Genomic DNA, 13,835 nt, shown 5'->3' with positions numbered 1-13,835 from the left:
AAACCTATCCAAACTAAATAAAATATCAAATCTGATTGAAGAACAATAACTACATGTCTAACAAGGGACCCACCGTGTATGAATGTGAACAATTTCTACATGTCTAACAAGGCAGCTATATATGCATGTATCATGTGAATATCTACATGTCTAACAAGGGACCCAGCATGTAAGCATGATGTGAACAATTTCTACAACACTGTTTAGAACTACAAATTTACTTTGACATTGCCTTGAATTCAGGACATATAGGCCATGGCTTACACAAATTATTTTAGCATGAACAATTTAGTGGGAATGTGCTGCACTGGAATATACAATGGAAAAACACTTACCTTTTTTACCTTAAATAGCTACCTGCCATGAAGTTTGTGAACAAAATTCTGAATCAAATACACAACTTATGGATTATTTATGTATTAAAGTTATATGCTCAAAAATAGAGGATTATCTTTTAAAAACTGCTGTTTGAATATAAATGTTAGACAAATCTTGAAACATGTTTACTCTTTTACACATTTTATTAAGACAAATTGTATTTTCTGTATCAAGCACAAGAAAACTTCAAACAAGCACCAATTCTCTCAAACAAGATGTCGCCAGTGGAAAAGATTACGAAGGTCTGCATTTCACTGATGCTGAAGCAAACCAGTACCTTGAACTTAATGGTAAATCTTATCTGTAATTCTTGCTGCAAATTGTGTTTGTCTGTGGACATGGTGGACAAAGGTGAAAATTGTGTTTTTCTGCGGACATGGTGGACAAAGGTAAGGGTTGTGTTTTTCTGCGGACATGGTGGACAAATGTAAGGGTTGTGTTTGCGGACATGGTGGACAAAGGTAAAATTTGTGTTTGTCTGCAGACATGGTGGACAAAGGTAAAAATTGTGTTTGCGGACATGGTGGACAAAGGTAAAATTTGTGTTTGTCTGCAGACATGGTGGACAAGGTAAAAGTTGTGTTTGTCTGCGGACATGGTGGACAAAGGTAAGGGTTGTGTTTGTCTGCAGACATGGTGGACAAAGGTAAAAGTTGTGTTTGTGTGGACATGGTGGACAAAGGTAAGGGTTGTGTTTGTCTGCAGACATGGTGGACAAAGGTAAAAGTTGTGTTTGTCTGCAGACATGGTGGACAAAGGTAAGGGTTGTGTTTGTCTGCAGACTTGGTGGACAAAGGTAAGGGTTGTATTTGTCTGCAGACATGGTGGACAAAGGTAAAAGTTGTGTTTGTCTGTGGACATGGTAGACAAAGGTAAAAATTGTGTTTGTCTGCAGACATGGTGGACAAAGGTAAAAGTTGTGTTTGTCTGCAGACATGGTGGACAAAGGTAAAAGTTGTGTTTGTCTGCAGACATGGTGGACAAAGGTAAAAGTTGTGTTTGCGGACATGGTGGACAAAGGTAAAATTTGTGTTTGTCTGCAGACATGGTGGACAAGGTAAAAGTTGTGTTTGTCTGCGGACATGGTGGACAAAGGTAAGGGTTGTGTTTGTCTGCAGACATGGTGGACAAAGGTAAAAGTTGTGTTTGTGTGGACATGGTGGACAAAGGTAAGGGTTGTGTTTGTCTGCAGACATGGTGGACAAAGGTAAAAGTTGTGTTTGTCTGCAGACATGGTGGACAAAGGTAAGGGTTGTGTTTGTCTGCAGACTTGGTGGACAAAGGTAAGGGTTGTATTTGTCTGCAGACATGGTGGACAAAGGTAAAAGTTGTGTTTGTCTGTGGACATGGTAGACAAAGGTAAAAATTGTGTTTGTCTGCAGACATGGTGGACAAAGGTAAAAGTTGTGTTTGTCTGCAGACATGATGGACAAAGGTAAAAGTTGTGTTTGCGGACATGGTGGACAAAGGTAAAAGTTGTGTTTGTCTGCAGACATGGTGGACAAAGGTAAAAGTTGTGTTTGCAGACATGGTGGACAAAGGTAAAATTTGTGTTTGTCTGCAGACATGGTGGACAAAGGTAAAAGTTGTGTTTGTCTGCGGACATGGTGGACAAAGGTAAGGGTTCTGTTTGTCTGCAGACATGGTGGACAAAGGTAAAAGTTGTGTTTGTGTCGACATGGTGGACAAAGGTAAGGGTTGTGTTTGTCTGCAGACATGGTGGACAAAGGTAAAAATTGTGTTTGTCTGCAGACATGGTGGACAAAGGTAAGGGTTGTGTTTGTCTGCAGACATGGTGGACAAAGGTAAAAATTGTGTTTGTCTGCAGACATGGTGGACAAAGGTAAAAGTTGTGTTTGTCTGCAGACATGATGGACAAAGGTAAAAGTTGTGTTTGCAGACATGGTGGACAAAGGTAAAAGTTGTGTTTGTCTGCAGACATGGTGGACAAAGGTAAAAGTTGTGTTTGCAGACATGGTGGACAAAGGTAAAATTTGTGTTTGTCTGCAGACATGGTGGACAATGGTAAAAATTGTGTTTGTCTGTGGACATGGTGGATAAAGGTATTGTGTTTGTCTGTGGACAGTGGTAAAAATTGTGTTTGTCTGCGGACATGGTGGACAAAGGTAAAAACTGTGTTTGTCTGTGAAGAAAGGTTCTATACTACTTATAGCCAATTCAGTTTATATTCTTAAATTTATTTCTTAAGAAGGCAGTTCTGAAAAATGTTAAAGTTTGAAACTTTTTATAAAATCATTGCATTTATCTTTCTATATATTCCTTATATGCTAAATTATGCACTTTTTATGTGCTTTAATTATCATCAAATTGGAAAATATACTTTTCAGTCCTTTTAACCATTAACAAAAGAATTGATTAGATTTGCAACATATAATCTCATATGAATTTAAGACCATACATTTTTAAGATTTAAAATGAAAGTGGTAGTTAAAGGGAAATCAGTAAGGTGTCTTGTTATTTGGAAACTAACACATACTGGAAGTCTATATCATTCTCCAGTATTAATTTCTTGATGTGGACAAGTAACATATTCATTTGATTTCATGTTTCCCTCTGTAATAAATACAATTTTAAATGTATTTTTTTCAATTGCTAAGTGTTTTTCTTACATAAAAATAGAATTAAGATTTTGCCCCAGGGAGGACACAATTAATGATTTTAATAGTTTTATTCTTGAATATTTTATTTTGGTCTAAGAGATGAGGAAACTGTTATACAGGGCAAGATAGTCAAAAATCAAAGATATATTTTTTATTTTTTTAAGTTAGATTTTTTTGTTCAAAAGAGGTAACTTTCAACACACCAAAAATACAATTTCAAAAAGATTGTAAGACTTTCACAACTTAATTTGAAATTTAGGGAATATATGCATATTGCTTTCCAATAACTTTTATGTCGATTATTTCTTTAAAAAATCTTAGATTATGCTTTTATAACATTTGTTGGCATGGTAAATTAATATTAATTTCCTATGTTTTTATTCAGATGTACTAAAGTATTTGTCATTACTTGGAATAATCATGACAGTATGTTCTGTGTCATCTTTACTCAGTTAGAATGGGCATGACAGTGCATTCTATTTAAATGTAGGTTGTACTTTGTCATGAAGCTTTTTACATATTTTTCAGTTATTTCTTTTGGGCCATGGCCTTCTGCTGACATTGTGGACTGTTATATGTGATATATTTTAGATTATTTTTTTGGGATCATGCCATTTGTACGGACTGTAAGGACAGTTATATGTGATAGATTTTCAATTATTTCTTTTGGATTGGGCCATTTTATTGACTGTATGGACTGTTACACATTATAGAGTTTCAATTATTTCTTTTGGGTCTTGCCATTTGTACGGACTGTAAGGACTGTTATATGTGATATATTTTCACTTATTTCTTTTGGATCGTGCCATTGTATCAACCGTATGGACTATTATACATTATAGAGTTTCAATTATTTCTTTTGGGTCTTGCCATTTGTACGGACTATGAGGACTGTTATATGTGATATATTTTCAGTTATTTCTTTTGGATCATGCCATTTTATTGACCGTATGGACTATTATACATTATAGAGTTTCAATTATTTATTTTGGGTCTTGCCATTTGTACGGACTGTAAGGACTGTTATACATTATAGATTTCAGTTATTTCATTTTGGTCATGCAATTATATGGATCATAAGAACTTGTATACAATATGGATTTTCAGCTATTTCAAAATACTGTGTTGCACTTCTCTATTTTTCCTTCAGGTATGACATCAGAAAACACGGAAAATTCTCTTAAAAGGTACACACAGTTGATAGGAAGCTTAAATAAAACACAGTGCATAGGGCTTATATTTACATGTATTCCTTCCTCCAGATTTATAGTTATATGTGTTACATTTACATTTATATTTGTTCCTTCCTTTGTATTTATATTACATTTACCTTCCCCAACATGTATGCCTTCCTCTATGTTTATATTTACACATCTGACCTCCCCTACATTTATATTTACACATATGCCCCCCTCTACATTTATATTTACACATATGCCCTCCTCTACATTTATATTTACACATATGCCCTCCTCTACATTTATATTTACACATGAATATTTCAACTGTGATAGTCTTCTTCTACCAGTTGTAATATTGAAAACTAAAACTGATTTGTGAAACAAAATTTTAATAAAGTAGTGTATTTCCATTTTTTGAACATGTTTGTATAAATCCAGACAGGCATATAGCCAAGAATTATTGATCACTGACAAGACATAAATAAGCTTTGTTTAACATACTTTTAAATAAATTGATATACAGAAAGTGATATATATTAAAACCTATTATATTAATATATTAAGTGTTTTTTATTTTGACAGTAATTTGCAGCAGTGTCGGATATGATAAAAGCCTTGTGATAAGACAGGAAGCTTAGGAGTCAAAACTTATTTGCTTTAGAAAGGTATCTCTTTAGTTTTATTAACTGCAGTTGGTTGCTAACAGGTAACAATATTTATTCTAGAATTGGATGCAATGCATATGATCGATCATCAATTTCTTTCTGTAGGTCAGCAGAAAGTGATTCCTATGAAAAATTGCAACCTTATGCAAACAGTGATATCCAGATGTATAGTTCACTGAAGATTCCTGTGAAAAAGAAAGGTATGTTCAATATTTTCTGCAGTTTGTTTTAAATAAGCATAGTATTTGACATGCATTTGAGAAACAGTATCTAATTATCTACAGATGGAATATTGATCATCGTTTAGTTAATTCATACAGTTATAAGTCCAATCAATCTCTCTATAGTACTCAGTCTCTCTATAGTATTCAGTCTCCCTATTGTATTCAGTATCCCTATAGTACTCAGTCTCCCTATAGTACTCAGTCTCCCTCTCAGTAATATTTTTGATTGAAAGTTATATCAATTACTGTGGTCAGTTTCGTGTAAATTTATTTCACTATTTCATTTTACTTGCTGGGTCCCTTGTTAGACATGTAGAAATTGTTTGCATCATACATATGTGCAGGATCCCTCCTTGGACATGTAGAAATTGTTCACATCATAAGTACATGTGACAACTATTTGAAATATACAGGGTAATATAAATTGAAAGTCTGCAAATCTAGCAACATATTCCAAGTTATAGTAAGAGTCACACATGTCATGTGAGCATTCAACACTGACTATTTCAGTAATGGGTGTCATTTTATAATTTGATTCTACATAACTTTAAGTGGCAATTATTCATTTCATTTGGATACTTGTACATCCACATTCCTTTGGAAGGTCATTATTTAGACACCCGTGCATATGGCAAGGTCAGTGTTAAAGTATGTAGACATTTTGGACAAAATGATCCTAAAGGTGTGATCCAGTACAATCTGGATTAAATGTTTTGTGCTGTGATGTCACAATGAAAGCTATGCATATTGATAAACAAATTTGTACTACCCTATATTTTGATGATTCCATTTTCTTGACCCAAGTTTAGGACATGTCCAGCATTATAAAAGACCACAGAGATCAATACTTTACATCTGGAAGTGTCTTGATGACAGTTAGGGTGCAGAGCATTCAATAATCCGGACTGCATAGACTTTGGTTAAAGAAAATTAGTGTAAAATTTTTAAAGAACACTTTACATTTAATTTAGAATGAGTAAATGTACATACATGACCCATGTGACTTTTACTATAGTAAGATTTAAAAAAAATATTTGTATCACTATGTCTTCTGAACTGAAAGTCATATTCACCAGAAGACTTGTTATGGTGACCAATTGGCCAGAAAATATTTTGATCTGACCTACATCATGGTGGATATCTTAAAAATATTGCCGTAGCATTTCCTTCTGGATGAATAATAAGATCAATATTGGATTTTCATCCAAAAAATGATATTGGTGTCTGGCAGGTCCTAAATGAAAATGGTGCTGATCTGACTTCCGATATAACCACTAATGCAGTCATCTTTATCACTTCACCTCCTAAATGGATGGCCATATCGATATGCCGTTTCCACGAAAAGACTTTGTGTCATCTAGTTAATACAGAATGCAAATGGTGCTTGTCTGACAGCTAGTATGGCCATCATTGTGGTTATCTTTTAAGAATTGTTATAATTATTCTTCCTTATGGGATGATCTTATTAACATGGGGTTTTCACTAAAAGACATATGATGCTATCTAGTTGATTTAAAAGGAAATTTATGTCAGTCTGACTTCAAATTTGGTTGTCATAAGAATCCTAATGTCACTACATGTCTTGAATATGTGGGCATCGTAACATGGGATTCAGAAAGAATATCTAATATGATCACCATGATGGCCAATTCATGGTACAATATGACCACCATGATGGTCAATTCATGGTACATTATGATCACCATGATGGCTACTTCATGGTACAATATGATCACCATGATGGCTAATTCATGGTACAATATGATCACCATGATGGCCAATTCATGGTACATTATGACCACCATGATGGCCAATTCATGGTACAATATGACCACCATGATGGCTACTTCATGGCACAATATGACCACCATGATGGCTAATTCATGGTACAATATGATCACCATGATGGCTAATTCATGGTACAATATGATCACCATGATGGCTAATTCATGGTACATTATGACCGCCATGATGGCCAATTCATGGTACATTATGACCACCATGATGGCCAATTCATGGTACAATATGACCACCATGATGGCCAATTCATGGTACAATATGACCACCATGATGGCTACTTCATGGCACAATATGACCACCATGATGGCTAATTCATGGTACAATATGATCACCATGATGGCTAATTCATGGTACAATATGATCACCATGATGGCCAATTCATGGTACATTATGACCGCCATGATGGTCAATTCATGGTACAATATGACCACCATGATGGTCAATTCATGGTACAATATGATCACCATGATGGCCAATTCATGGTACATTATGACCACCATGATGGCCAATTCATGGTACATTATGACCACCATGATGGCCAATTCATGGTATAATATGACCACCATGATGGCTACTTCATGGTACAAGATGACCACCATGATGGCTAATTCATGGTACAATATGACAACCATGATGGCCAATTCATGGTACAATATGACCACCATGATGGCTACTTCATGGTACAATATGACAACCATGATGGCTACTTCATGGTACAATATGACAATCATGATGGCTACTTCATGGTACATTATGACCACCATGATGGCTACTTCATGGTATAATATGACAACCATGATGGCCAATTCATGGTACATTATGACCACCATGATGGCCAATTCATGGTACATTATGACCACCATGATGGCTACTTCATGGTACAATATGATCACCATGATGGCTAATTCATGGTACAATATGATCACCATGATGGCCAATTCATGGTACATTATGACCACCATGATGGCCAATTCATGGTACAATATGACCACCATGATGGCCAATTCATGGTACAGTATGACTGCCATGATGGCTAATTCATGGTACAATATGACCACCATGATGGCTACTTCATGGCACAATATGACCACCATGATGGCTAATTCATGGTACAATATGATCACCATGATGGCCAATTCATGGTACAATATGACCACCATGATGGCTACTTCATGGTACAATATGACAACCATGATGGCTACTTCATGATACAATATGACAACCATGATGGCTACTTCATGGTACATTATGACCACCATGATGGCTACTTCATGGTACATTATGACCACCATTATGGCCAATTCATGGTACATTATGACCACCATGATGGCCAATTCATGGTACATTATGACAACCATGATGGCCAATTCATGGTATAATATGACCACCATTATGGCTACTTCATGGTACAAGATGACCACCATGATGGCTAATTCATGGTACAATATGACAACCATGATGGCCAATTCATGGTACATTATGACCACCATGATGGCTACTTCATGGTACAATATGACAACCATGATGGCTACTTCATGGTACAATATGACAACCATGATGGCTACTTCATGGTACATTATGACCACCATGATGGCTACTTCATGGTACAATATGACAACCATGATGGCCAATTCATGGTACATTATGACCACCATGATGGCCAATTCATGGTAGATTATGACCACCATGATGGCTACTTCATGGTACAATATGACAACCATGATGGCTACTTCATGGTACAATATGACAACCATGATGGCTAATTCATGGTACAATATGACAACCATGATGGCCAATTCATGGTACAATATGACCACCATGATGGCTACTTCATGGTACAATATGACAACCATGATGGCTACTTCATGATACAATATGACAACCATGATGGCTACTTCATGGTACATTATGACCACCATGATGGCTACTTCATGGTACATTATGACCACCATTATGGCCAATTCATGGTACATTATGACCACCATGATGGCCAATTCATGGTACATTATGACAACCATGATGGCTACTTCATGGTACATTATGACCACCATGATGGCCAATTCATGGTACATTATGACCACCATGATGGCTACTTCATGGTACAGTATGACAACCATGATGGCTACTTCATGGTACAATATGACCACCATGATGGCTAATTCATGGTACAATATGACAACCATGATGGCCAATTCATGGTACAATATGACCACCATGATGGCTACTTCATGGTACAATATGACAACCATGATGGCTACTTCATGATACAATATGACCACCATGATGGCTAATTTAGAATCCTACTATGGTTCTGAATATCATAATTGTTTTTGAAAACTTGACAGATAGAAAGAAGAAACTGTCTTATCATGGATTCCTATAAATTCTTTTCAGGCAGTAACGAGTCAGCAGATTCTTTTTGGTGGACTGATGTTTAATGAGGTTTAGTTATTACTGCTTAATAATGATTATTATCAAAACATATTTCATTCCTGTGTAGCACCTTGTAATAATTTTTGTTTTGCTTGTCATACCAATGCTTACCTTGTAATGAAATTATTTGCATGAATTGACTTTTATGGTCAATTATTAACATGCATATGAGGGTTATACATTTATTTTATTTTTTCTCTCACAGATTTCCAGAAAGATTATGAAAATACATGGATCAAAACCTGATACAACCACTAATTACCAACAAAGTTCAGGAGAGGCTTCAAGTATATTGTCTAATCAGTGCTGTGGGATATGAATCCTAATACAAGTTTAGTTGGCATTTACAATAATGGGAAGACAATGTAAAATAGAACACAATAGATATTCACTGACATTGCAGTGGCAATAGTGGGCATGTTTTAAAAAAATTCTCCAAATTGTTCACACACTTCCAAACCTTTTCTGAGATAAATTATTGTTGACAGAAGATATTTTTCAGTGCCTAATTGTTGTTTGTCCTTATGCACATGGTAATGTTTAAATTACTTATGATAATTGACTCATATCTATAATTTTTATACAACAATACATTCCATAATTATTGCTTGTCTCCTCTGCATATAGTAATGCTCAAATAGTTGACTGATACCAGTAATATTAATTTATCAATAAATTGCATAAAAAGTTTATCATTTGCATAAAAAGAATGTGATGAAAAAAATGGCATTCATTCATCATCTTACATGAATATTATAGTGTTTTTTCTGCAAATTCTTTGATCCTAAAATATTGATTTAAGTAGAATACAGAAATAAATGAGCATTAAATATCATATAATAGATGCCAATGCTATATATAATCTTTTGATTTGTATACCCTGAATGAAATGATTTTGACAGCTCAAAAATTCAAGATGTGTGTAGAAATATTTGATATTTTGTAATTTTTCAGCTATTACCTGTGATAGACTTGAAAATCCACATTTATATTGGATTTGTCTGTGATGGGCTTGACAGTCCAGATTTATATTAGATTTGTCTGTGATGGGCTTGACAGTCCAAATTTATATTAGATTTGTTTTTGATCGGCTTGGAAATTTACATTTATATCAGATTTCTCTGTTATAAGGGTGAAAATCAAGAGTGTAATTGGATATGTATGTGATAGGCTTGAAAATCCAAATTTATATTTGCCTGTGAGGCTTGATAATTGACATTTATATTAGATCTGTCTGTGATAGGCCTGAAAATCAACATTTGTATTATATTTGTCTATGATAGGCTTGATAATTGACATTTATATTAGATCTGTCTTTGATAGGCTTGAAAAATAACTTTTATATTAGATTTTTGAAATGCACATGCAATAGATATTCACATAGTAATGAATATACCTTGTACATTACACTACATCATAATGAATATATCTTGTACAAGTCACATTTGAGTCATTACATAATGGATATACCTTGTACATTACACTACATCATAATGAATATATCTTGTACATTACACTACATCATAATGAATATATCTTGTACAAGTCACATTTGAATCATTACATAATGGATATACCTTGAACAAGACACTACATCATAATGAATATATCTTGTACAAGTCACATTTGAGTCATTACATAATGGATATACCTTGAACAAGACATTACATCATAATGAATATATCTTGTACAAGTCACATTTGAATCATTACATAATGGATATACCTTGAACAAGACATTACATCATAATGAGTATATCTTGTAAAAGTTACATTTGAATCATTACATAATGGATATACCTTGAACAAGATACTACATCATAATGAATATATCTTGTACAAGTCACATTTGAGTCATTACATAATGGATATACCTTGAACAAGACATTACGTCATAATGAATATAACTTGTTTACAACAGTTTTATATAAATGTACTTTTCTACCAACCTTAATTTTATGATTGAACTTCAAAGACTCTGTTAAAAAAAATCAGTAAGTGATTCATTCTTTTAACATTTTACTGTAAAGCATATCCTGACTTTAAAAATATCATGACAAAATTAATGTATGCAAATTTTCTATTCAAAGAAGTGGTGAGAAATAGTTATGTAGATGAATCTGTAATTGTACACATTTTTCTCACTAACAAATGAAAACAATGTGGTGGTGCAACATAGCACACACACACAGTCATCTAGTACAGACACTTGTGATGTTGAACCAGACAACCATCCATAAATATCCTGAAGCCTCATCAGGGACGTACATTCATAGATGAAAATATTCCCAACCACTTCTTTCCATCATTTAACATTAAGCCTGAAAAACAACTAACAGTACCATATTATCAAAATAATAGAAAACCAAATGTCATTGGTCTGTATGAAGAGCTGAACCTGAAGGAATAACAAACTCCACTGTAAATTTAATTGTTGCGTTTATAGAATACAGTATTTTCATCAGGTTTCATATTAAAAACTCTATAGTTATCTTGAGGTACTGATCTAGCTATGATTTATACACTTTGATAAATCATGTACAACATTATAGTTGTCTTGAGGTACTGATCTAGCTATGATTTATACACTTTGAAAAATCATGTACAGCATTATAGTTGTCTTGAGGTATTCATCTAGCTATGATTTATACACTTTGAAAAATCATGTACAACATTATAATTGTCTTGAGGTACTGATCTAGCTATGATTTATACTCTTTGAAAAATCATGTACATTATAGTTGTCTTGAGGTTCTGATCTAGCTATGATTTATACTCTTTGAAAAATCATGTACATTATAGTTGTCTTGAGGTTCTGATCTAGCTATGATTTATACTCTTTGAAACATCATGCACACCATTATAGTTGTCTTGAGGTACTGATCTAGCTATGATTTATACTCTTTGAAAGATCATGTACAACATTCTAATGCTTTCTAGACATAACATTAGAAGTACAGGCTTGCCAGTTGATAAATGTACAATTATTTAATTGCTGTTGAATATCTGTACAAATCTCATGCCCTGGTATAAAAGAGTGAGATAATCAAACTAAGCAGGTTTGCAGGACATGTCCTTAATAAACCGTTTAATTATTTTTGAACATGTTTATTTTTTCGTTCTTTTCTATTTTATTTTTTTCCTCAAATACAAGTGAAATGTTTATTGATATAATTTAAGATGAATAAAACATATTTTCATGACATACTGATACATGTCAATCCATTAATTACTGTTGATGTTAATTGGATGGCAATATTATAATCAGTGATATTGTAAAATACATATTGATATGTATCAAGTCTAATTCACTTATAAGCAGTCATTTTAATATGATAACAAATACATCAAGATACAAAATGAGAAAGAAATTTCCAATAGTCATGTAGATCGATTTCAGAATCATGTTTTGTTTTTGTCTTTTGTTACGACTCTTTGGTCAGAAACTAAGTAACGGAAAAAAAGCAAAACCAACAAGTTTGGTTAAACTTAAACAGATAATTTAATTATCAAAGTTATAAATAACAATGTGAGAGGAATGTACAGTATTATGAAGTGAATCCAAACTAATTCTTATAAAGTGCTACGAAAGTCCTAAATGAATGAAAAGCTGGAAATGTACTGGTTCTCCAATAACCATGACATCATCAAGATTGTGTTGTCCAGAATTCATTTGACTAGTTTATAAGACTTCCAGACTAATATTATAGTCCAAATTATGAGAACTTTCTATTTCCACTGAACACGCCAAACAAATGTTTGTCCTCTAGAATAATTTCTAAGTACAACATGAAACGCGTTGGCAGACTTACAACAGGAGCACAAGAAATGTGACTGACTCCAAAGTCAGAATGAAACTGATTGCTAATTACTCTCTTCATATATACTGTCTTTTGTGACTGAATTTAGCAATAGACCCCAAGTGACAATATACACTACTGATTTTGCTTCAAAGTGGCCTATTCATGTGACAAAGCCCAACCAATGAGAAGTTACAGAATTATTCTAGAAATGTCAAAACCCCATCAGCTACTGAGAAATTAAGTCATAAGTGCCATTTAAATCTTATTATTAAGATTATTATTAATAATTGTCAACATAGGTAAGCATCTATTTATAGATCCTATGCAATGCTAAACTCTTAAGAAACTCGGGTCATGTATGCAACATTTAACTAAAGATATTCTATAGAACTTACAGCCATGAAAAAAATTACAAAAATTAGACAAAATCATGTATTAGATAAAATCATGTACCATGAGTTACAAAAAATGTAGATATACACAACACCTCCCCTCATAAGGAAAAGAAAGTAATGCAATAAATTATGGCTTTGATCATCAGAATTACAATGATAAGGATATTTGTAAAAGTTGGACAGTCTGGCAGTAGGCAGTGATTATTAGCATGTTTGTTCCAAAATACAATATCAGGATTGTCATATGATAAAAAAATCATACTACAAAGCAATAGTGAATAATAGTAAATGTAATTATATTGATTGTGCATATTTAATATATTCACTAAGTGCACA

The 13,835-nt window shown here is 33.6% G+C and overlaps 1 protein-coding gene across 4 annotated transcripts in view; it reads left to right on the top strand.

Annotated features, from left to right (window-relative positions):
* The window catches only part of LOC149802452 (uncharacterized), an 85,786-nt gene extending 73,083 nt beyond the window's left edge, over window positions 1-12,703 (top strand). For all 4 annotated transcript variants that reach the window (XM_089951681.1, XM_089951683.1, XM_089951684.1 and 1 more), the window contains 4 exons: window positions 553-668; window positions 4,150-4,186; window positions 4,951-5,045; window positions 9,508-12,703. In XM_089951681.1, the coding sequence (XP_089807807.1) occupies window positions 553-668; window positions 4,150-4,186; window positions 4,951-5,045; window positions 9,508-9,548 (289 nt within the window). In that variant the 3' untranslated portion in view covers window positions 9,549-12,703. The remainder of the gene's footprint in view (window positions 1-552; window positions 669-4,149; window positions 4,187-4,950; window positions 5,046-9,507) is intronic.
* Window positions 12,704-13,835: the final 1,132 nt, after the last annotated feature.

Source organism: Sinohyriopsis cumingii, chromosome 3 (assembly GCF_028554795.1).
Source record: "Sinohyriopsis cumingii isolate HCF-2022 chromosome 3, ASM2855479v2, whole genome shotgun sequence".
Taxonomy (NCBI): domain Eukaryota; kingdom Metazoa; phylum Mollusca; class Bivalvia; order Unionida; family Unionidae; genus Sinohyriopsis; species Sinohyriopsis cumingii.
Note: the sequence above shows the minus strand (reverse complement) of the source record. Positions and strands in the feature narration are given on the sequence as shown.